The sequence below is a fragment of the Dermacentor albipictus genome, chromosome 10 (genome assembly GCF_038994185.2).
Source record: "Dermacentor albipictus isolate Rhodes 1998 colony chromosome 10, USDA_Dalb.pri_finalv2, whole genome shotgun sequence".
Lineage (NCBI taxonomy): Eukaryota > Metazoa > Arthropoda > Arachnida > Ixodida > Ixodidae > Dermacentor > Dermacentor albipictus.
In genome coordinates this window covers 90451995-90477292 of record NC_091830.1, presented here as the reverse complement: position 1 = coordinate 90477292, position 25298 = coordinate 90451995, and the positions used below count along the sequence as shown (strand labels likewise).

At 45.1% G+C, this 25298-nt stretch overlaps 1 protein-coding gene and 1 long non-coding RNA gene across 2 annotated transcripts in view; one reads left to right on the top strand and one right to left on the bottom strand.

The window, feature by feature from the left end:
* LOC135910230 (uncharacterized) overlaps positions 1–25298 on the bottom strand; it is a 164709-nt gene that overhangs the window by 13820 nt on the left and 125591 nt on the right. The window contains exons 12-13 of the mRNA XM_070526645.1: positions 8862–8879; positions 5150–5239 (exon numbers count right to left, since the gene is read on the bottom strand). Of these exons, the coding sequence (XP_070382746.1) occupies positions 5150–5239; positions 8862–8879 (108 nt within the window). The remainder of the gene's footprint in view (positions 1–5149; positions 5240–8861; positions 8880–25298) is intronic.
* LOC139050439 (uncharacterized) lies at positions 14809–24294 on the top strand. Its single transcript, XR_011508873.1, has 4 exons — positions 14809–14979; positions 16473–16514; positions 19637–19841; positions 22519–24294. It is a non-coding gene; the product is annotated as an uncharacterized lncRNA (long non-coding RNA).

The window sequence follows — 25298 nt, the reverse complement described above, 5'->3', positions numbered from 1 at the left end:
CAGCGAAACTCGGCAAGCACTACAACGGCCCATTTCACATGTCTTGCACTGTAATAAGGAAGAAGACTGCGGCACTTCAAGAAACAGAAAACACGTTGAAATGTTCAACCATTTGATAGACTTCAACGGCGGCAGAGGAGCAAGAAAGAGAAAGAGAGAAAAAAAAGGGGGGGGGGGGGATTGAGGCAAGGCAACCAACCTGGGAATTGCAGAAGAGCAGTTTAGAAACATGGGCGAAGCGCTCCGCGGCTGGCGTCAAGTCATGGCAGACGCGCCAGCAATTGGATAACGCCAGCAATTGCATCGAAGCTCCACATGCTGGCGCATCTATGCCCGACGCTGTGGCGCTACCGGAGCCTCATCATGCATTATGTGAAGCCCGCACTGATGACAAGAAAGCGGTTCCTCAGTGCGTTCCTCAAGGCCTTTAGGAAAGTCTTAGAAAGGCAGATGGCCGGAGCTCTTCGCGATGCCCGAGTACAGCAAAAGGAAATAGAACATCTCCATAACCCTGGAGAATGTGATGCACCTTTCTCGTCACGCCGGCATTAGAGAGGAAAAAAAGCCGTTTTCTGATTCATGCAGTGAAACAAATACTTTTCGCCTGTATAATTCGAACTATGTCGCAGTGATTCTATCTGCCATTGCCAGAGCTCGCGTCTGTCGACCTGCGCAGCTTCCTTAGCATGACGTACCCCTGATGTGCCTGGCCATAACTCACTATGGTATTGTAGGCAGTCTTGACGGTGGTCCTAGAGCCATGCCGTCGTTCCTGCGCTTATTTCGGCAGAAGCGCAAAGGCGGCAGGCAGAGCGGCGGCTGCGCCAACCAACATAGCAGGCTTTGTGAGCAACACTGTCTGTGCCAAGCTTTCGCCTCGAGCACGTGCCACGCATTTTTACTTTGCTTTTACAGCCGGTACCAACGCGGCGGCTGGCAACGCCGTCGCGATGCGGTGGGTGCAATCGTGGGCGCTGCAGGGCCCCCGCTTATCCGGAACGTCAACATGGCGAACCAGCGAAACCGCGTTTCAAAAGTGTGGCCATTCCAAGTGGCCAACGTGGAGGGCATTGCGTCACTGCCTCAGAGCTCGGACGGACTGCACCGGGTATTGCGTAACGGGCGAGAAAAACGATGAACGAACGTTGGAGGGACGACCGCACCAACTTGATGTAGTGACGACAGGCACATGCGTCCCAATGATAGATAAAACGTTATTTTATCTATTTAGATGTGGCGGGGCCCCTAGACGTCCCGGAGCCCCTTGCCCGACATCTCTAGGCAGGCCCGGTCCACCAGCCAGAGCTGGTCATCCGAGCAAGCGGCCCAAATAGTGACCTCCCTCGAGGAAAAGGAAGGATTGAGAATAGAGTGCACCGCCATGGGCTTGGGGCAGCTCCGCAAACAGTGGAAAAGATGTGCACGGGGCGCTCGGTGGGTGGCAAATTGTGGATTATGTAGACCAGGGTAAAATAAATGTGCGAGACCGGGAGAAATAAATGCTTTCGTTTGAATCTGGCACCAAATTGAACTTTCATTGGTAAGGGAACGGTGAGGGCAGGTAAATTTAATCTCCCTTTCCTGTAATACCTGATAATCTGGTGGTAGGTGTAGATCTTCTCTCCTGGTTATTACATGGGGTTGGCTAAGTGGTTTTCGAGGGTGCGGAGGTAAAGACTTACGACATACGCATTAACATGCTCCTTCCAAGGGACACACTCATGCGCAGGCACCCACGTCATGGCCACCAGATGAGGAAGTGAAGGGGTGTTTTATAAGCTGTGTGTGACCGTCTTAGGGTCTACGCCTGGAAGGAATATATTATATGTATGCACTTTAAAAATCGGTGCAGATTTCTGTAACGGTAGAATCCGCGGCCACACGCGCCACTGCTAGGGCTAACGCGACCTCCTCAGCCACGCCGGTGCGCACTGTTTTTATCGAGGTACAGATTTCATGTGTCCGTCCTCCGTCATGGCAGCAGCCGTGACCGTTCCTTCGAGCAGACAGACCACGGCGTCGACATAGAGGGTGTCTTCGCGATTCTCATAACACCGGGCACAGTAGTCTGCTCACGCCTTGCGTCGGCCCGGATAGTGGTGCGAAATTATGTTTCGTGGCAACGGTTCAAGTTGCATGTTAGTCGTGGTCTTACATAAATCAGGAACCACGTCTCTTCGTTCGGGATCGTGCCGCTTGGCTCAGACCCCAGAGTTCAGAGTAGGTCTCTCCCAGTGGTTGTTCGAGAGAGGCACGAGTTGATTACTCCTCTGTGCCTCTAGGATTTCCTCGAGGGTATTATAGAGACCAGCCTGTAGGTAACGGGTCGCGCTAGCGTGGACCGGTAGCCTCAGTGCGGTCGTAACCACCCACACGATTATACTATTAGCCTGAACCAGTTCTTTCTGAGTGCGTGGTGATACGGGAAGTGGTAGGCGAGCCGACAGACCACCATAGCCTCAATCACTGCATGGTATCCTTTTTAGACAGACCGTGATTGCGCGGCGCAATGCAGTGGACCAGTCCTGACATTTGCTTTATTGACCTATTCGAGCTGTGTAGGTCGTCTCTCGCAGTCCTTGTCCCTCGCGCTTTAGATTATTTTTGATCATGAAACACCAACTATCCTAAGCAGCCACCTTAGTTATCGAGGAGGTTCAGGGTAAAATCCGCGTTGAGGCTAGATTGGATGCGCAGACCCACGATATTGATTTCATGTCCCTTAGGCGCTGGTTGACCGTGTGCGAACTGGTAAATGCCTGTGTCGCCCATGTTAGCAATAATCTTGAGCAATTCGGATTTTCTGCAATCAAAAGAGCCCCATTATGCTAGTATGCTGTTCGATGACGATATCTATTTGTAGGACATCTTGGCCCTCCTCAACAGAGCCTTGTGACAACCATGGGATCACATTATATGCATAGAAATCGTGGTGTAATTTACGTTTATCTGAGAGCTATCCGGCAAATGGTGCCATGGCTGCTTAAATAACGAGGGCAAAAGCGGCCAATGGGAGTCGACCTGTTCTAATCTCGGAGGTGCAATCTTCAAGTGCAAAAACTTAATGCGTTTCTCCCAAGCAGAAGTATTTGAAAATTGTTCTAAATCAGTTATAGGAGCTCTATTGGCTTCATTATTTGGTTGATGCATTAGAGCTAATTTTCGCAACCAGTACTTTCTTTTATATGATGAGGCTGCCTGTTTTAACAGCATTTCGATATTCTGCAGTGTCAGCACAATCTCAGTCTCCAATTTGAACAAGCGCGCAGGCGTAGGATATGCTTCTTTCTTGTGATCGGCCATCGAGCAAATTCCTCTAGTGTTGTTGCGTTCAGGACAAGCCCCAAAAGCGGCTGAATCTTTGAGCAGCAAGCTCTGGTTGTTCTGGCTTCAAACAATTTTGCTTAGGGCCTTATTGTGGAGATGACCGCCTGGATAGCGATACTGTGGTTCAACAACCACCACAATAACCTTGGAGATCTTCTGCAGGTGTAAGCCATCCAACCAGCTTTTGCCTTGATCACCCTGACATGAGAGGGGACACGCAAAAGTTCTAAATAATATATGGAGCATGCACAGCTGAAAATAAATGTCGCCGTCACAGCGCAGCGAAAGTCTTGTGCCCAAAGGAAGAAACTGGCAAAGGCTACGAGGGCAACTCGTAGGCAACAGGACCATTCGAACGTTTACTTGTGTCCTGGGAAAGCTCTTCTGAATTCTGGCGACGCTTCAGATAAATGAACGTGCAAAATTTTGAACTAGTTAACGGCATCTTCGGAAACTTTCAACTTCAATTAGATTTTTTTCAGTCCTGCGCAATTTTTACTACGCGTGCAGAATTTATTGTACCCAATGCATCTAGATGAGAATTTTGTACGCAGACTGCATCTTGAGTTGCCTTGAAAATGCGAATTTGAGGAAACGAATAATTAATATTCTTTCCTAAAGTGAAGGATATGTGTCTAATACCCCTGTCACACGGACGCGGCTGCACTCCTTTTAACTACCTTCAACCAAGGACGTCATTATCTCGAGGGAGATGCGCGCCGTGTCCCACGGCAGTCGTTTAGCAAAGGAAGTTTAAGGAAGTTCCTAGCGAAAGGAGATCGAAGATCTCCCTTGCACACTGAAGGGAGTACTATTGGGTCCAGCATGCTTGAATTTCGAATCAAGAAATCACCCTCAATTTTATTAATTTCACTTTTTCCAGCAATTAGAACTGTTTTTATTGCATATAATATAGTATTTGAGCACTGACAAAGATATTTGAGTTGAGCAGCTACATTCGACTCTCGAACCGGGTGTTCCCGGAACGGCTGCTGCGTCTGCCCTGACTGCGCTACTTTTTGTTGTTTTCGTCAAGGCGATTTTGTAAAAAAAATGTAACCAAAACGTTTTAGCACTATATAACGTGTTTCTTTCATGACTGCGTACGAGGTGAGCAGCGCCTAATGGGCCCCCAGCGGCAGCTTTCGAAGGCTCACCCACAGGCCGTGTGACACGGAGCTAACTCCTTTGAGGTGAAACTCTCTTGCGGTCCTTTAAGGGAAGAAAGTTTGAAGGAGATCTGAGTTGCCCGTGTGACACGGGTATTATTCAGCTGAAATACTGGAGCACGATTGCTGGCCTTTGTATCGGACACGTGTACTGATTATACCAGCGCGGATGCGCATCGGTGATGCGCAGTAAGTACAGCACACTGCATTCACGTCTTTATAAGCCACGCTCTCAATAAACCTCGATTCTTCCCTGCACTGACCATGCTGCTGTAAGCGTCGTGTCCTTTGGCACGTTACAGCCCCCAGAAATATCAGCGGGAGTTCAAAAAGGGAGAAGATCATTGTCGAAATACTGCGATGAGTATTTCACGTCATCACATTCATCTACTGTGTATTCAGCTATGAGATTCTGCTCAGATATAGAAGGTTACACTGACAAACTGGAAACTGCCAAGGACAGCTGCAGGTGCTCAAAATGCGTAAATAGGATTCTGGGCGGTTGAACAGACATATCGTAGACTTCGCGTATCGGTAGCGGCACAACGGTCTGCGGTTGCATTGCTTCTATGCTAATCGCATTAGCTTCGACATTCATCCTGTGCAGGCATGTGGTGAAATGTTTTAGCAGAGAGCATACTAAGTTAACGTACCTTCTGGCTGTGTTTTTTCTCTTCATCTTCCTTGTCCTTCTTGTCGTGCTTTTTATATCTGCGCTTGTTGTCCGGATTTTCCTGAGCCAACTAGAAAAAATGCCAAAACTGTTTTAACATACTGCCTCCACAGGCAGTTATGAAGTACAACACTAGTCAGTATAGCTACTATTTTCACCGGTTTCTGTCTCACATACGTGAAAACTGCTTGCGCTAGCATACCACTACAGGCGTGCTACTTCACGTTAATCCTGGAGGGTATGGCCATACGTATTGATGATACCAGTTGCGGCAAGAAGATCAGACCCTGAAATTATGGGTTTGAATATTTATTAGAAGGTGTAGAGTTGTCCATTGTTAAAGGAGTGCTGAACCACCCCTAGGGCTTGGCGAAAGCACATAGTCCGCGGATAGCATACGCCGTTGTCAAATCTCAGCTAAGCTTTGCACTTGTTCGATGGGCGTCGACCTTGCAAGCGCTACGTGAAATCACCTTTCTCTCAAAGTCTCTCTTTTCCACAGAACCTGCTGGTCCCTCTCTTGTGGACGCTTTATTTCGTAATATAGCATATTTCCATACAAGGCAACTATTGGCCAAGAGGTGACGTCAATCAAGAAGGGTCTTTGGATCAGTGCGCTCCTTACTACAGTTATCGTATATATTTATGGACGCAGTTTCATAAACAGGCTGAATTAAGGCAGAGTCTGCTTTCTAATTTTAATAATAATTAGGTAATTCCGGAAGAAACGGTCTCTCGCTGCTGACTCTCGGTGCGGCCATCCGCATGGGAATTAGGCTTTGGTCGCCCTGCTTACCCGGGTCGTAGCCATCGGGTCTCGCTATTTTCGTCTAGTTGTTGTTGTTCAACAACCCTCGAACCACGTGAACCTTAAAGTCAGACCACACGCAGGCTAGCGAGGGCGCGCTCACTCATGGCCGCTCCAAGTTAAACCCCTTGGCAGACTAAATGATAGCGCTTCGCAAATTCGCGAGTTGAATCTTGCTACAATCTGTCGGTCTAGGTGGTGAAGGACAAAGTCCGTCCGCAGCACACACCAACATCAGACTGGTGGATATGAGCGCCAGCACGCACACAACCCGTGTCGTGTACAAACGAAACGCTGCGCACATGCACTACCGTTGCACGTAGCTGTGGTTTGCTACGTATCATAGAAACCGCCGCCACCATGAGGTGGGGACAAACGCATTTGGCGTGCATTGGGGCGTTGTAGGCGTCAAAATAGCACGCACTGGCGTCGACGTTAACATCTACTATCAAGTGGGAACTGCGTGCAGAGGTGACGTTCAGTAGGAGTTTTTTGCGGACGCCTCACTCCGCCGTGGCCTTCGCAGGGCAAACTGCTAAAAAAGAAGCGAAAGCAAAGCGAAGCGCTAGTTTGATTGCCAATTACTGCGCTTCTCATCTAGGCAGGGAACTCCTTTTCGCGGCGAAGTATTTCAAAAACAGACCATTTTAACCTGAAACGTCATTCTCCAGCTCAATATAAAGTGGTTCAGGGCCTCTTGAAAAGTATCTCTTAATGGGATCTCGCAACAGTACAATCACCTAAATTTGCAGCAGAGGTGTGGTTGCAGTAGGATTAAGGTATGGTACAGTGTGTGCCTCATGAGTGCCGGTTTACGTTAGTCACCGTGTTTGGTTCTGTGTTATCTCGACCGCGCTTTCAGGATTGTTGTGTGGCTAGGGGCGCTATAACGCAAAACTATTCCAAACTTTTCCATTCCAATTCTGCAATCAGCCCTCCGCGATTGGTCAAAAACTTGTTTGGACCACCCACTTCACCTCTCTGTCACGCGGCGTCATGAAATCCGCGATAGCTTCCCATGCGATATGACGTGTACACACTGATTATGCATAATTTGACTGAACGAAAGAAAAATCGTTATTTCTCATTGGTCGCCTTTTCGCCTTTTCGCCATTGGCCCTCGGCTCTTTTTCGTGCTGCGCCCACTTCACCTGCCTCTCACGCGACGTCAGAAAACCACAAGAACTCATGGCATCAAAGTGGCATGTGCGCGTTAAAGATGTATTACCATGCAGAACAAAACTGAATTTTCTTCTGAATAGCCGCAGGCTGCCCCGTTCCGAAAGAAATAAAACACGGTGGCCGCCGATCGCTGAAGCACTGGCTATTCGCAGCCGGAGAGCATGGGTTTATTTGCTTGTAATAGAACTTTTTCCGTGGCCATGTAACGTTTTGAAGAACTTTCGGCACGTTTACGACCTCGTTCTGCCAACTCTTCTTTGCTGAGGATCCGTTTTGGTGTCATTGTTAAGCTTCTGTTGCATGCCGCCACGATCGTCGACGAGCCACCGCAAGCTAAGTCGGAGAAACCGGACCAATCACAGACGGCGGCACCACCCTCTTCATCCGGTTATCTATTTTCAGTGCACTGGCTCGACCCCATCGAATTCCTCTCAACTAGAGCGTGGTCTTCACCTCTTCTGAACCAATTAGATAACACAAACCCCTCAGTGTAGGCAATGCTATTCGTTTTTCAAGCAAACAAATGTGACCTGCTATGAATGAGGAGAGCGTTTGATTGGGTTGTTCAGACAACCCTGCGAGTGACCGCCCGATGCTTGCTTCGGCCGCTACGCAAATTTGACGTCAGGAGACTGGAATAAAAATATATTGGAGTAGGTTTAGGTTATGCGGCCCTAGGTGGAACTAGAAGAAGTAAAAAAAAAAAAAGGTGAAATGAGCACGCATGTAACTCCGTACATCACGTATCACGCTACGGACAACGGACGATCTGGGAATAGATTTGCTGTCTCTGGTGGATTTATGCTAACGTGTCATCACCGACTAAAACCGCGGTACTTAAGACTATGGGCAATACACGCCTTGCAGGTCACTAATAGCTGTGCCGTGCTCCTGCTTTTGACAGCAGGCGATGCATTTGCGGCACGTAAAACAGCCACATGGAAGGACGCGAAAGAGGATGCTGTATAGTTAAGGGAGAAACCCTTCTTCCCGTAAGTACATTACATGTGGGCTCGAGGGACGCAGTGAACTGAAGAGCGGCGGATGTGGTGCAAGAGAGAATAAGGCTTCACAGAAGAACGTACGATTGGCGCACATCAAATGGCTGATGGCCGCACGTTGGCCCGGTCATTGCGCTACCCGCACGCGTAGGCGCTTTCTGTTGGGCACGATGCGGACGATACAACAAAACTTCGTTGCGTAAAACTTCACTTATCCTGAGAATACACCTCAGGCCGCAGACAGTGTGTTTAAACGCGTGACAAGGTTCTCTTACGTTGGCGTCTCTACCGGCATGCTGTGCCTGTCACACGCGCCATGGTCCGCGGTGGCAAGAAGTTTGCTCAATAAAGCTAAATGAACAATTCCTATAAAGACACGACGAACCTACTTCTTCATTCCCTTGATGTGCAGATGGGTTAGCCATAGGTGGTGATGTGCGTAAAGTGAGCTGCCGATCATCGCCTGGGTATTATTACAGTGAAGTCAGTATGCGAATTTATTTTAAGAAAGGCCGGCTGATGTAGCGGGAGACAAGCCTCGCGGTCTAAGTTGTGGAGTTCATTAAGAACTCCTTTCAGCCCTACAGCACCATACACAAGCGAAATGATTTAAGCAACGGTATCTCGATCGCATAGGCAATGCGCAGTCATATGCGTTATGCAGTATTCAACTTTTAATATTTGTAGTAACATGAGCTTACCGACAATACATGAGGGCCCTGTGGTTCGCCAAGCCACAGCGTGTGAGAAGAAGAAAGAAATGGTCAGTGCAAATGCGCAAATAAAGGCACTAATTTCTACATCTGTGCTATCGGTACATTAATTTCAACCAGGGTGCTCTAAATTGCGTAACCTTATGCCCTTAGGATTGAGAACAGGTTCTTGCACACATCCACCATGCAATGGACACTGTGCTAGGTTCGCTTCAGTGTACACTCATAGAAAGTATTGAATTATGGTGGGGCCCAAATACACATTTTTTTTTAAATTAGAAACCAGGACCTTTTTGTTCCTGAACAAGCATGTCTTATTTAAGTTACGGAGCTATAAAGTGCAAGAATAATTTTATTTTGTCGCAGGTCATTTCTGTCATAAAACCTGTCAAGAGTGGTAGTCGAGCCGGCAATGCATAGGTTACTAATGAATTGTTGAATCGTCTAAAGCATTGGCATTTATATAGATAAGTAATGTGCCTATTGAATGAACAAAGTTAAAAGTAACATGACAAAACATTTCGGCAACTTCTTAGGCTCCTACTATACGCGAAGGCAAACACCCGCTCCACACGTGGTAATGTATTAAACTATCCGACCGGAGGGGTCCGATTTCTTGCAAGACATAACGAGCCACATTGTGGAGTTCACATACGGCGCGGAAGGTCGCCTTCCACAGCGACACATGGGAATACTTAAAACTCTAGTTAAAGGTTATATTGTTCTTTCTTTCGTTGAATCTTTATTAGTGTGATGTCTAATGGTGATGAGTGATGTAAGTAGGCAATTTTCAACAGAAATGTGTCGCTCTACAACGGTGAGTAGTTTCGGGGAGCCTGGAAAATGTTGTGGAGTGCGCTCAGCCATTGGGCTACTGTGCTTGAGGATCCTGAGCGACGTGCAGGGGCGTAGCCAGGGGGGGGGGGGCTTATGGGGCTTCAGCCCCCCCCCGAAATTTTTTCGTGCTGTCCATGCACCGCCGACCAAAGCGACCCCCGGCGCCGGAAATCACTTTGGATTTTGTATAGAATGTCTTTTTGACGCTCGAAAAGACATTTACCCGCGAAGATTGCAAACTTGGGCTGGTTTTCGTGGCAACGCCCATACACCGGGAGTCACATAACGCCAAGCAGTCCCATCCGAGCACAAAGTTTCAAGGGCGCTTTCATGGTGAGCGGGTTCGCCGCGGCATCTCACTGAGGTCACGGAATCTATGGAGCGCATGGATATCAATTGCGAAACTTTATGGTGTAAATCTCATAAGCTCTTGATGTGAAAGGCGCATTGACATTTTCAAAGTTGTGCTTTAGATTTTCAATTGTGGAACTTTGTGGGTTTAATGCTGTTATAAACATTTGACGCCAAAGGTCTATTGACTTTTCTAAAGTCTTACATCGGAACATATAACGAGACAAGCCAAATCAACACACTAGCAGACGAGTTGACAAAGCAGGCAGCGAGGTCCAATGAGACGAAGCGTTGGGATGGTTCATTTGTGCCGTCATGTCACATAAAAAAATATCAACATTTTTTTTAACCTACGCCAGAACATCCATGTCAAGACACTAAAGCCAGCCAAAGTAACTACGTTCTTATTTTTTTCTACTTTGGCTTTTATTCGCGAGGACACACTGAGCCTCTTCAACTTTTTTTTTTGTTTTCGCTACCCCACCCGCGGGCTGCCAGAGCCAGCCAGAGCGCATACGTTTTTCTCGTATGGCCCCGACCACCATGAGCTGCTCTTCGGTGCGCGTTCGGTTTGCTCTGGCCGAGTGGATTTTCACCTGACAGAGTTTTGTACGCTTTCTGGCTAGCAGACGAGAAAAAAAAACAATGGTCGCTCGCCGCCATCACTGTGGGGACTCGAAGGATTGCACCGCATTCCTTGAGCGGAACCTTTCCGGAAAGTCTTGTTTCGCCTCTGTAGGATACTGAGCAGTATGCGTATGGTTCTCAGTGGACCAAGCGTCTCACGTTTTCTTCGGTATTCCTTCCGTAGCCCCATTAGGTGCCCGAAGTAGGCATTCGATTCTGGCCAACATACTTTCTATGCGTTTTTTTCCATTTCGGTGCCTCCGCCTCACAGAAAAAAAATACATTGTTGCGGCGCAGCGAATTGTTGCATGGTGAAAGTTCGATTTTGATACTTCTTTTGCGGAAAGTAATGGGCGACGGGACGCTTCAATTGCCGGATACGTTTATTATATTATTGCGAAAGCAATTATATGGACACTCCAGGCTCTACCTGCCGTCGCCGTCGCCCTCATGTTTCGTATAAAGTCCAAGGGTGATAACATCGTGACCACGCGCTGCATGCTGTATGTGCGAGTGAAAGCGTAGGAGGGGAGGTGGAATGGGTGAGCCGACGATGGTGGCTCAGTCTTGTGTGCGCAAAGGAGAAAAGCTGGGAGCAAGCGCGCCGCCTTCCTTCGCGCGGAATACATCGGGGGGAGTGGATGTCCTTATGAAAATGACTGTTGAAATGTTGTTGGCATATTGTTGACGAACTGTTGACTCAATAGCCTTTCAACAATACCTCAACAATTATTGAAACCATTGAGCAATAATTCAACAGTAAAGTTGTTGGGCAGTTCACAACAAAAAAGTCGTTGACTAAATTCTCTTGATATGTTGTTGAATAGTATTGAGTAATATTGAGCCATTGTTGAGTAATTTCCAACAATAAAGTCGTTGACTAAATTCTGTTGATATATTGTTGAATAGTATTGAGTATTATTGAGCCAATGTTGAGTAATTTTCAACAATAAAGTCATTGACTAAATTCTCTTGGCATATTATTGAAAAGTATTGAGTATTGAACCATTGTTGAGTAGTTTCCAACAATAAAGCCGTTGACTAAATGCTGTTAACTTATTGTTGAATAACACTGAGTCACGAGCAATATTGAGTTTCGAAGTACACGTGAAAAACACACGCACATATGTATGCGTGCGTCTTTTGCACATATATGTTGCTTTACTAATCACTTGATCACCATTGCATAAATACAGGGTGTTGTTTCACGTTACTTGAACCATAGACGTATATACACGTGTTTCAGCCAACTTTACGCAGAGTTTAAAGATATGCCGATGCACCATAAGACGATGCGACCAAATGCATGTTGCTCACTCTTGCACGTGTCACGCTATTCTTGTATTTTTCCTAAGTAGTTAAGTAGTCAAGAAAATTATATAGCCATTCTGAATGAACAAAGTTAGGCGAAAAATTGCAATTTGAAAGTTCTAGAGCACTTTGCAAAACGTCCGATTAGGCAATTTCTAACTTTCTATCTATTAAGTGTTAGTGTTTTTCAGCTTAGTGCGGTTGCCCGAGAAATACAAAAAAATATCATCTGACATACCCGCTTGCGCGCCGTGCTTGCAGTGCTCCCAAACGAGCATACCATCGAGCAGGGTGTGTTGCCGCTTAAAAGGCGACAGGGCAGTGACGAAGGCGTTGGCTGTAGTATTGACGCCAGCGACGTGCTTCCCTCGCTGCGGTTCATGATGGCGATAAGCAGACGGGTGTTCACATCGGTTAAATGGCATGTTTTCGTTTGTGCGCAGAAGGCTTAGGAGCAGTGCAATCACGACTCGCAGGCGGGCATGTCACGTGGTGCTTTTTGTATTTCGCGAGCATGCGCAGTAAGCTGAAAAACACTAATACTTAACAGATAAAAAGACAGAAACTGTTTATTCGGACGTGTTGCCAACTGCTCTGCAACTTTCTAATTGGAATTTCTTCGCAACTTCCTTGCTTCAGAAGTTGGTTAATTGTCCTTGACTAATTAGCTAATTAAACAATATATAGAAATAGCGCGACACGCTACTTACCAAAGGGAGCAACATGCATTTAGTCGCGTCGTCATAGAGGGCATAAAGTTTACACTCGGCCTAAAGTTAGCAGAAACGCCCTGCATATCTCTCTCTCTCTATATATATCTATATATATATATATATATATATAGTTTGAGAAGACAAACGGCGCTACAAGCAGTGATAAACAACCGATGATTGGACGCATCCTGCATTTCTATCGGCGTCCATTATGAGGGGCCAGTGCCCTGGCTGAGTGTTAGGAAACGGCATTGCATGCCTCCATGTTAAATATAGGTGGCGGGGAACGTTAACAAAATTCAAATCTGGGGTTTGACGGGCCAAAACCACGCTTTGATTATGAGCCGCACCGTAGTAAGAAACTCCATATTTATTTTGACTATCTAGGGTCCTTTAACCTGCACCACATTTGGTGCAGGTTAAACGCACAGTACGCGGGCGTTTTTGCATTTCAGCCCCATCGAAATGCAGCCGCCGCCGCCGGCATTAGATTCCAAGCACTCGGGTTAGTAGCGCAACACCTCAGCCGCTATGCCACCACGGCGGGTGCGGCGGAGAAAGGAGTGAACATCGTTTCTACAGAGTAATTTCGCTTAGATGTTACCCGTTAGCGCGCTACAGAACGAAACGAAAAGCTTGGCGGATATGTACAACATGGTGCTCATATTTCACATGGAGGCCAAATTCTTTTCTGTGACCTAGACGGGGTGCTGGCGAATGTGTTGGGAATCTGCTCGGCCACCAAGCACAACCTGCGCTGCTATACGTTCTCTTTGACAACTCGCACAGCGCAGAAGCACACGCACAAATGTTTAAAGAATGGGACGACAGACCGCCTGCAGTTTGCCATCACGTCGAAATAAGAAGCACAAACAGCGACGTTTCTGTAATTTTGTGGTCAATAGTTCAGTTCGCATGGCTGCGGCACGCATTACTTTTTTTTTTAATATAAACGACGAAAACTGTGCGCGCAAACATTAGCACGGCGTTTGCGACGTTTGAATTTGGCGCCTTTTCCCGCGCATGCCATTAGCTCCGGCCGGTGCACTGCGTTACTGCGCCAAAGAAAGTAGTTCATCAAAGAAGCGAAGCAAAAAACTTTCATACACTTGAAAATCGCAACAATTGTTCAGTATTAACATGAAATTACAAAATTTGTTATCAAATGATACAATTCATGATAATATAAGCCTGTATTTGTATGAGTGTACACGTATAATTGCGCGTTTGGGCTGTTCATGCTTGGCACATTTCGCCGGCGGCACGCTGTTTGCTTGAGAGCTTCCTGCGTTTTAACGCGATAGCGTTAAGGAGCTCGTGTCGCAGAAAAGCCGGTGTCGTCGGCGTTGGTGTCGGCGTCTGCGGCGTTGACCGTGAGCGATAAATAATGGCAGGCACTTAATAAATAAAAAGCAACTTCCAAGATGGACTGGGTGGGAATCGAACCAGGGTCTCCGGAGTGTGAGACGGAGACGCTACCACTCAGCCACGAGTTTGATGCTTCCAAGCGGTACAAACGCGCCTCTAGTGAATGCGGTGTTGCCTTGGAAACGAGCCGTGGAAAGTTATACTGCGGTGTATATCGGTAATTATGAACATGTAACTTACAGAACTCGCAATTACACGAGTAGCGAAGTGCGTTTCCGTTGCATTCCTTCTGCGCTTTCCGCACACGCAGAGCCATCTTGCGGCAAACACAGAAGACCCCCTCCGCTCCATGTACGGCGCTGCCCCGACAGATGGCGCGCCACGCGCGCATTGCAGCTGTGCGAGGCGGGTCGCGGCGCGGACTCTCTCACCCCTGACAACGCTTCGCCTTGCACCCTCTGCAGAATCAAGCGCCCTTCCTTTCTTTAGATCGCTATCTGTATATCTCTCTGCCCGTGCCGATCACGACGTTTGGCAGGCGTGCATCATTTCCCCCTCCGAGATACCGAGTTCTTTGGTTCGTTCCGCTTGCTCAGGCGCACGTTTCGTTGCTGCGCCGAACGCCCTACCATATGGCTCGACGCTCACCGCGTCCGATGCGCGGCGCCTCGTAAGTAATGGCTGCCCTGTAGCCCATTGTCTTACACCCCTTGGCGGGTCGACGGGAACGCTGTCGCGTTCCACTCTTGAAGGTGAAGCTTAAGCGTCCTCCAATTTTTTCTGCGTCCTTTGTGTGCTTCGCTGTGACATCTTTGGAATATTCCTGCGTGCTGCTCGCTTTTTATGGGCTTGTTGCCTCGAAGAGCGCCATGATCGCCTCCGACTCAGCGACATTAAGGGTGAGTTGAGTGTTTCGAATTCCCCTTGTTGAACGGAGCGCGGAAATGATTTCAGCGCTTGTGCGTGTCTTCCGCGCGCCTCTTTTCTAGTTTTCATTCCTAGTACTATCCTTCCGTTGCCAGAATTGGTTGTACAGCACTAGATTCGTGGTATATAACATGGAGCTTTGTCCTGGTTTAACTTTACACTCCGCTTGTGGTGACGTAAGGCAGCTATGTGGTGCCAGCTAAAACAGGGCATGTTGTACGCCATGATTTCTGATACGGTATTCGAGCACCGATTGAGTTAGCCTTATTAATGAGCGCAAAACAATGCGACGTGAAACCATCCGATCTGTACTGTAATCGGAAGATATTTCGTTTGCGCCACGCTAGTACAAGACGTGGGAGCGAGCTTGTAGCGGCGTGGGGTGGTGGGATCGGCGAAAGTGTATTCTGTTGCGCTGAATTCCCTTCAGGAACGAGTGACTAGGCTGCTATCTGACACGCCGTGCGGCCGATGTTCGCGCGATCGGAAAACACAGAGGAGGCTGTCGCGCAATAATAATAAAGAATTTGAAGGGTGTACATGTGATTCTATGCGATACGTGAGATACAATAGAGGGGGATGCCACAAAGTGCTGCGAAATCATCGAGTTATACGCCTTGCCAACCGCGTGTGTTTTGTTTTCCACCAGTTCGCGCGCATTCAGCTTTCTTTTTTCATCTTCGTTCGACGCCATCGAGTGCTTCGCCCCAAACGGCTTCGCGTAGGCGCTCTTAGCATTCACGGGAAGGCAGATTTCATGGCACTGCAGGTCCTACAACATTCAAAATAATGTAATTTCGTGAAATTGCAGCTTTTCGCACTTCAGTAAGTGATTGATTTAACAAAATTTTAAAATCAGTAGAGGAACGAGATGCCTGGCATATCTGCCTTGTCGTCCCACTGAGTTTCGAGGCGGCATGTATACGTTATCGGCAACATAAACATCAATAATTAGCATTGTTTCTTGTGACAATAGAAGTAGCTAGTTATGTCGAAAAGCTATTTTTGCTTTGAATCGGAGCACTAAATAGTGAACAGATTGAAAGGGGAGCGCATAGTTGTGAACTAAATGACAACGCTTTGCCACAAGCTTGGAATAATGCATTGTCGAAAGAGCAGTTCTGTGAAATTCTTTCTTTGAGAGTAAGCAAAACTTCAGTAGCATCAGGTAGACGGGGAGTAAAAGAATGCAACACTGGTTTTATACGAAGGAGCATCCTTTAATATGTGGCCATAACAGTTCAGTAGATGCATGGAAATAATTTTTAAAACAATAGAGGAATGTGAAATAAATTATTTGACAAGCTCACACTGCCATTGGCAAGAGCTGCCACACTTTAGTGTATTCAATGACTAGTCATTTGTATCCGTCTATTTATGTCAGCCTAATGGTCCATGTAGCTCTTTTGATTGTTGATTATGCTGCATTGTGGCTTCACATTTTAATACTGACATCTTTTTTCAGGTTCAAAATGAGCTGAGAGACACCCAAGCTGGAATGCTAAAGGTGAATTCTTTGGCCATCCATTCTGTAACGTCACCATGATCAAATACAGTGATGCCGTGAAAATGTATTGCAGGAAGAAGAAAAAACAACATTGCTGATGCAACTGCAAGGCATTTGCTCCAGTGATCAATTGGTGCAGAGTGCCTTCATTAGGAGACATGGTGCCTTTAAGCACTCAGCTGAAAGACTGCAACTGCACCGGGACTGGGAGTGAATTTCAGTGTCACTTGTGAACATATTAAAGATAGAATGTGCCTTCTTCAGGGTATATGCCTGATATGAGAGGGGTGTTCAGAAACAGTGTGGACATTAGTGGTCTACGTGAGTGCACATCTTCCTAGTTTTACCTATGTCATGCAGCAGTGCACTGCTAGAGGTATCAAACCAGAGCAGCAGCACCCTTTGAGAAAGTTGGCTGAAGAACGAGCAGTGATCAAAGCTTTCTGCATTTCAAGGGCCAAATTCCAAAAAGATTGATGCCGAGCTGGACGGTGTGAAGTGCCGGTCACCACATACTGTAGCCAGCATGGCATGAATCTCCTTGGCATTATGCCTCGTTAGGATACAGAAATTGCATCACTGCTCATAAAAAAAAATGGAAATTGGGAGGTTGAGGTGAAGTGGCAGGGCTCCCCTCTGGAGCAGCCAGTGCATGTCCATTGCTATACTGATAATCCTACCTTAATGAGAACCAGTGATGCATGTTAACCTATTACGCAGCTAAGTGCATTCCTTGTTTTGTATTAAGGGGACACTAATTACACCTTAAATGAATTTAAAATAAAGCATCGTTTTAAATATCTACTTCTGTAAATTTCTTGGTAATTGCTTGATTATTAGAGAAAATAAAGCTCAACGTTCAATTTTCTGAGTATCGCCCCAAAATCTTCGTGCTGACATCTCGTTGTCACATCGTGGATTTCAAGTATTTTTACAAACTTGGGTTGTATTGTTTCAGTAAAAGTTCCTGGCGGTTTTTATTTTAAGTTTTTGGAATACAGTGAAGAACATCTTTATTTGTAAAAAAAATTGCTGCACCTGAACAGACATCATCAAAATCCATGACGTCACAGCACGCGGGTGTGGTAACTTCAAGGCAGCACTGCCACCAATCTTTCCTCTTGCTGCTTTTACAATTTACTCAGCCTCTTGTCATGGTACGAGTGAATCTCTTGAATTGTAGGAAGGTCACTTACAGATACATCTAAAATAATTTTTCTCTTTAGTGCTTTCTTGCCATAGTTGCTTAGGGGTGTTGGCACAGCGCCGCTAAGCACGAGGTCACATGATCAAACAACCGCATTTTGATGGAGGTGAAATGCAAAACTGCCCATGTACCTTGCAGCCTGATTTGGTAAAAATTAATCCAGAGTTCCCCACTATGGCGTGCCTAAAGCCTGTTTCACTTGCAAGCGAAAATGCTTGCAAATCCTGCCGCCGCACCGCAGAAATCAGTTTCAAGCGGCGGTGGGAGCGGCAAGGTTCGAGCAAGTTGGAATTTCATCGCTGCGGCAGAGCGGCAGCACTGCTTCCGAACGGCGCACCTCGACACGTGACCAGCGGAGGATTAGTGCTGGAAAGCCTGCGCATAGCACGATGTTTATTTACTTGGTACGCGTGGTACAGGCAACATGCCAAGAGAGCTTTTCAACGAATTGTTAAATTGCTAAGCGCAGGATATGTATTTATAAAATAAATATTTGAGAGGCAGGGACAAAGCAATGTTTATGTTGGTAGTCGCAAATTACCGAAACTGGCTGAAAGTCCTGTGTTTTATGCCAGCAACATTGCTATTCGCAGCAGCGGAAAATGCGCGTCGGCAATGCATATGAAACGAAACTTTGCGATAAGCTTTGCAGCGCCGCATCGCTGTTCGCTCCAGTCGCTGAATCGCTTGCATGTGAAACAAGCTTAAACATCAGATTGTCGTTTTGGCACTTAAAACGCCAAAATTTAACTAATTTAATTTTACTTTAGTGCTCCTTTAAGCGGTAGAATTCATGATCTCTGCAAAAACTCATGCTCAAAGTATTTTCCGTAAAGATTAAATAAACAGTAGATATAAGTGTCTATTTATATTTTGAATTCTGTGATACGTGATGACTATTAGTGGTACAACGAGACAGAATTGTAATACAATGTGTGACGGCATGATGATGCACATCGAGGAAATGACCGAGTCTCCCTAGAGGTCCCTGACATGGATATCAACTGACTGTCCACAAACTTCTGAGTTCACTCCGTGATCTTGTGCAGCCTGTGCTTTGCGAGTAGATTAATTTAATTGAGGTTTAATTTAATTAATTTAATTTACTGTCCTTGCGGCTTATGTACATTTCATACAGTAGAGTGGAATCTCGCATTACTTCTGGAGCACAGCAAGCGAACGTGATGTGTAGTGGTAATCTTAGTAATGATCGACAATCATGTCCCACTTCGAGCTCCTAATGCTGCTTGCCAACACAAGCAGCAGCATCTGCTCAAGATAGCGTGAAAGAGATTCATTGAAAAGTGGCATATGCCTAGGGTCGCATACCCAGTCACCCAAGCTGTTCCAACGGTTGGTATTGAACTCTTCCCTCAACATAGCAGCCCAATCTCCCCATGGCTACATATTCACACAAATGGATGGGACAATCGAGACAAACACCTGAAAATATGAAGTATCCCAAGAATGGTAATCACAATAAATAGTACTAGATGTGCATTAGCGCAAGCTCTTGGGCCAGTGGGTGCATGATGAACTTGAAAAGGGGGGGTACCAGCAAAACAAAGGACGCGCACACATGGAAAAGGCGTTAGACAGGGACGAACGCTGGTCTGTCCCAATGTCCGTCCATGTCTAATGCCGTTTCCTTGTGTGCGTGTCATTTGTGTTTCGCTGGTGCTCCCCTTTTTCAAGTACTAGATGTTTGGATACTTTTGGTTTATTTTTCTTGTTTGTGCTGGATTGTTTTTCTGAAACATGGGGCATCCAGACAGCATCAGAAGCTTGTAAGAAGTCAAGTTTAGCATTCTAGATTTGCAACAGGTACTGTTGTAATTTATTTGCAGTAGGGCTGTTGTGTGAATGTACTTGAAAGGCTTAAAACTGTTTTGCTAACATTTACTTAAACATGCAGGTTCACATATGCTGTAAGAGTACACATTGAGAAGGTTATCCTGGCCCAGCTTACCATGGCCTGCCATGGTGGACCAGGAAAGTTTGCAACGGCCTTGCTTCACCATGTGTTCACAGAGGAGGAGCTCATGGGCCATTTGGGCTTTGGAAATAACACCAAGGGGCAACAGAGGCTCTTGACCCCATCAGGGTCAGTGCTGTTATAGGCAAGTACCATATATCCTTTCCGGTTGCATTTTTACATTCACATTTCTTTTCTAAATTTATGAACTTGCCATTGGCATAACAAACGACTTTCATGTAGCCTGTGTGTGCAGTTGTGTGATACAATAGCCTACCATTTGGAATGACTGTTCATATGATCTTAAGTGCCTAATGCCGCCATACTCAAATGCTTCCAAATTTAAAAGCTGCCTTCACTGCCGAAAGTTTTTAGCATCTCCACCAAATAAAATGAGCTGCATTTGTGCATTAGCAGTGCTACTTGGCTGTCATTGCAAGGAATAGTTGTCTGTGAAGCATGCTCCAAATGTGTTGGCATGGAGGACATGGTTAAGTAGCCTGAAAGTGTTAATACACGAATTGCAGAGAAGCTATGCTCAAGTGTGGTTACTGCTCAGCTCGAGCAGGAGCACGTTCACCAAATTGCAGAAATCAAAACAAAACAGCTCTCCATGTTCTGAGATGTGAAACAGTAGTTTCACCAATTTTAACAGACCACATCAAATCAAAGTTGCTCCTATCTTGAAGCAGGTCCATGTGATCCGAGACAGCAACCTTTCAGCGGAGGGAACCTGAGTGTTGTGGCAATTTTCTTTTGGTAGTTTCAATCAAAGAAACAACAGGGACAGAGTTGCCAGCTTCACAGTCAACAGTACTATGTTTAGTGGATGCTTACTTATTCTAAGCACCTAACCTATGACTCGTATTTATTAACATGCACTTTATCACTTTGTATTCTAAGATATGAAAAAAATATTTATGTGGCTCTTCCCCATATACTTCAATAAATGGAGAATAGGCTCTTGGGGCCTAATGTATAAAGCTTCTTACAGACCATCGGACATGTCCACTACTCCCATTCTGAAATTGTTAGAATTGTTTCCTGCTTCCTTACTTCACCTACCTGTTAACATGGTTATGAGCCATTGCCAAGTAGATTATGGGCTTAAATTTATCAAAAAGATGAATGGGCTTTTCTGTCGCTCTTGTTTAGCCCATTGAGGATCACATTTTGGGGAGAAATATGCCTCTAATTTAGGAGTTATATATCTTTTGTGGTGTGCACATACTCAAAACTTTCGACTTGAATAGTGTCCTATTCAATTTAGTCTTTGAATGGTCACTATTTGTAAATGTTGAGTATTATTCTAATATTTTGAAACACCAATAAAACATGAGATTTGAGCCAAAGTACGGTAAATTTTCACCTCCAATAACATAGACGTAAAACGTAAGAACTTGTAAGAATAGCAGACCAGGCTACGTTACTAAAGTAGCTGTACTTTAGAGGCTGTACAGCAATCAATCATGCTTACTGAAAAGTCCTGTGCATGTGAAGAAACATTTTGCTGCTCCATTTGTGCTTTTAATAAACAGCTCTTCATAACATAACAATGACAGAAACTTGCTAACTTTAAGAATACTAGTATGTGAACCTCATCTTACATTAATTGTGATATCAGCTGTTCATTATTCAGAAGCAATCCAATATTTGATTTGCTTCTGGCATTATTCGGTTCAGTCTCAAAAATCACTTTTCGCGCATCCTTAATATTGTTATTGCAGATTTAAGTTCTTCAGGGCGACTTTCCGAGAAAATAAACTGGTAAATAATTTTTTAAAATAACAATAAAGTGGCAATACCATTTCAGTATTTGCAGTTTTACATGTTTTATTTTTTTATGCAGGATAAAGCAGCATAATTTTTTCTGTAATGAAACTTAAGAAAACTTGTGGCAGCACTCCCAAATTAGTGCAATGACAGACACCAAGGAGCTAAGTGAAAAATCAGTTTGGGAGAAACCCAAGGAGTGACAGCACTATAGGAATATTTTCTAGAAGTCTCAGAACGTTGCAGCACCTCCAGTGGGAGGCTAGGCAACACTTTGTTCTGAAAAGGCAAATTTTTTCAGAACGTTCCATCACAGCGACAGATGTATGGCAGTGAACCCTAAAAGGGTTCAAGAAGTCAGTCCTATGGCATATTGCTCTTAAAAGACAGCATTTCTTCGTATCTATCACATTCTGCATGTGTCATGCTAAGCAGTTTGGCGCACAACTACACGGAATCCTCATTATAACAGTAATTCAGTCGTTGAGGCAGAAAACATACTTCGCTGTAAGCAGTGTCTTCTTTAATGTAGAAAGTCCTAAGTCATTGTAAGGCGAGAAGTACGTTCCGATTGCATGTGAACTCAGGAAACCTAACATCAAATGAAGCTACACTCAATTCTAGTGACATGACACTATTGTATTTGGAGCATGGAAAAGCACAGTGAAGTGCTGCACATTTTAATTATGAAACTTACAAGAAATAATTTTTGTTGTCAGTTCAGGTTTATTTATGAACGACATGAATTTTTTTCACCATTTTGTTTCTCAGCAAGCAAAGTTCACATCTTTGACATTGAAGATATTCATAAAGTTATATTGCTACAGTGTTTTGTTCCTCTTTGCCCTTTCCTGCATTTGACACTTAGTGGAGTCCTGTGCCACACTAAATAAATTTAAATGGTCATGCTGTAAAGCTGTACCCATGGAAAATTGGAATAAAGCAACACAAATACATAAATCAATTTCATTGTAACTAGGGCATATTGCATGCCATTCTTTTGCATGTGGAAGTTGCTTTTTTAAACTTGTTCTGGCTTGTTTTTGCAGGCTTCACGCGTCGCAAATTTCCTGGTACCAACATGCCCTATGTAAAGAACTCTGGCCTCGCTTCTCGCATGGGACCCTGCCCCTGAAGCAACTACCCCTGCCCCTTCACCTCTGAAGAGCCCAAGTTGGACAGCTCAAACCAAAACACAAGTGTTGTGCTTTTGTAACTCTCGACATTTTTATGTTTTTGTTAGTCTCCTGAAGGGCCCAATTCGGATTTCTCAAATGAGCATACAAATGTTGTGCCTTCCTATGCCTTGACATTTTTATGTTAATTTTATTTATATTAATTATGCTAGTCTCCTGAGAAGCCCACATTGGATTGCTCAATCCAGAATACAAGTGCTGTGCTTTGTTATAGTTCATTACATTTTTATGTTAGTTTTTGATATGGTTCCAGTAAGGATAGTGTTTCCTTATTAATATATTTTTTAAGTAGCTTAAGTCATTTCTTGCCAAACCACCCAACAATTATCTCAAGAACTGTTCCATTATGGCAAACCATTTCAAGTTTGCTTGATTTTGAGTAGGTACAACGAGAAAATTTTTGAGAAAATTTGCTTTCATACATACTCTTAAGTAATTCCAGGGCAACCAACCAGCGTTTTTTTGGCCATCACAGATATAGTTGAAGCTCCGAACTCTTGCTCCCCATTGATTTTCCTTCACAAAAATTTTTTTGAATTTGGGCAAAACTTTATTGTTCTTGCCCAGCTAAGCTAGAAGCCAGATACACGTTTCTTCTGAAAGGGAAATTGTATGATCCAGATATTCAGGTGGTGTTCATGTCAAGAGACTGAAGTGGTGTGACTGCCAAAATTTGCAAAGTTTGAATTTTCTTCTAACGTAGGGAAATACAGAAGGCACAAAATGAATATAAAATCAGACTGGTTGACTTGGGATAGCAGCAAAATATTTCAAGCCTTGGAGGTTCAGTTGATCAGCTAAAAAAACTGTAACGTTGAAATTTTTTGCAAGCTTCGTGTTGAAGGTAAAAAATTAGCTTTGGTGTTTGGCACAAAAGTATGTCACCCATCATTACACAGCCGTACATGTCTGCTATGCATGTGACAAGTAACAAAAAGTGATTATTCTTTAAGTGCGATAAGGTATTTTTTATAATGTTCCTTTGTGGATCACACATACAGCATAAATATAGCATAAATATATGAAGCCATGTCATCTAGCAAGGAAAGGTTGTTAATATAGTAGCCACAAGAACTACTCAACAAACTGACTTGCCTTTTTTATCATTACGAAGGCAGATGACGTCAAGCGCTGCTGCTGCAGTCTCAGCTCGTATTTTTTTAACATGAACGCAAAAAGTGGTCGCCAATGGTGTCTGACCACATCAGACTGAACATGGCACATATGACTTTTATAGATGAGCATGTTCCAGCTCTGAAACAGTGGTAGCAAACAACACCACAAGAATTTGTTCATACTCATGTAGGTTTTCAGCCTTAATTATGAAGGTGTTTTCTACTTGCATCATCATTGGGCTTCAGGGAGCAGGGCACAAAGTGTCCTGCTCCCTCTATGTTGCATTGCAATGCGACATGCCCTTTAGGATGCTTTGTATGAACAATATCAGTGCTCTTTATAGATTTACTGTCTACATAATAGCTGATATTTCTTTTTCTAAACTGCATGAAACATATCTTTTAGCACTGCAGGATTCCTTCACATATTTATTACGTACGAGGTCTGTTAGAAAAGTATTCGACCTTTTTTTGCGAACACCTGATGAATATGAAACAAGCGCATTTTCATCAGCCGCCCTTGAACCTTTCGCGCATGCATGAATTTTTTCCCACCCGCCAATAGCGTGAATCGCTGGGACGCAGCGTTTGAATGAGGTAGTACAGTGCTCTCGTCGGTTTTTTATTGCAAGGAAAATGGCAGAGTGACTGGAGCAGTGCTACTGCATCAAATTTTGACAGAAACTGGGCGACAGCCAAGTGGAAACCATCTGGAAGATTCAGAGTGCTTTCGGTGACTGTGCTATGAGCAGCACACAGATTAAGGAGTGGTACAACCAGTTTAAAGACGGCCACACATCGGTGGAAAGCGAGCCACGCTCCAGTCGGCCATCAACATGCCGAAATGACCAGGTCATTGCCGAAGTGAACCCCGTGGTGATGCGGGACCGTCGTGTAACTATCCAAGAAATTGCGGAAGAGGTGGGCATCAGCACATTTTATCCACATTCCATTATCACCGAAGATTTGGCCATGAAGAGAGTTGCGCCAAAATTCGTTCACAAGCTGCTCATGGTGGAGCAAAAGCAACTTCGTGTTGAAGTCTCACAGACATGCTGGATTCCACAAACAGTGACCCCAACTTCATGAACACCATAATCACTTGTGACAAGTCTTGGGTGTATGTTTACGACCTGGAAACCAAATCCCAGTCGTTACAGTGGAAGCATTCCACGTCGCCAACCAAAGACCGCTAAGTGTGCAGCAACGTCAAAGTGTTGCTGACTGCTTTCTTTGACTTCCGCGGTGTGGTACACCACGGATACACACCACAGGGTCAAACAATCACTAAAGACTACTACAGGGATGTCCTCCATGGCCTATGTGATGCTGTATGGAGCAAGATACCGAAGTTGTCAACAGGAAATTGGCACATCCATACGACAATGTTTTTCTCGCACTTGATTCAGACTTTTTTGGCGAAAAACCAGACTCCTGTAGTTCGACAGGCTCCTTGCTCTCCTGATATGGCGGCCTGCAACTTCTGGCTGTTTCCCAAAATCAAGGGGCCATTGAAAC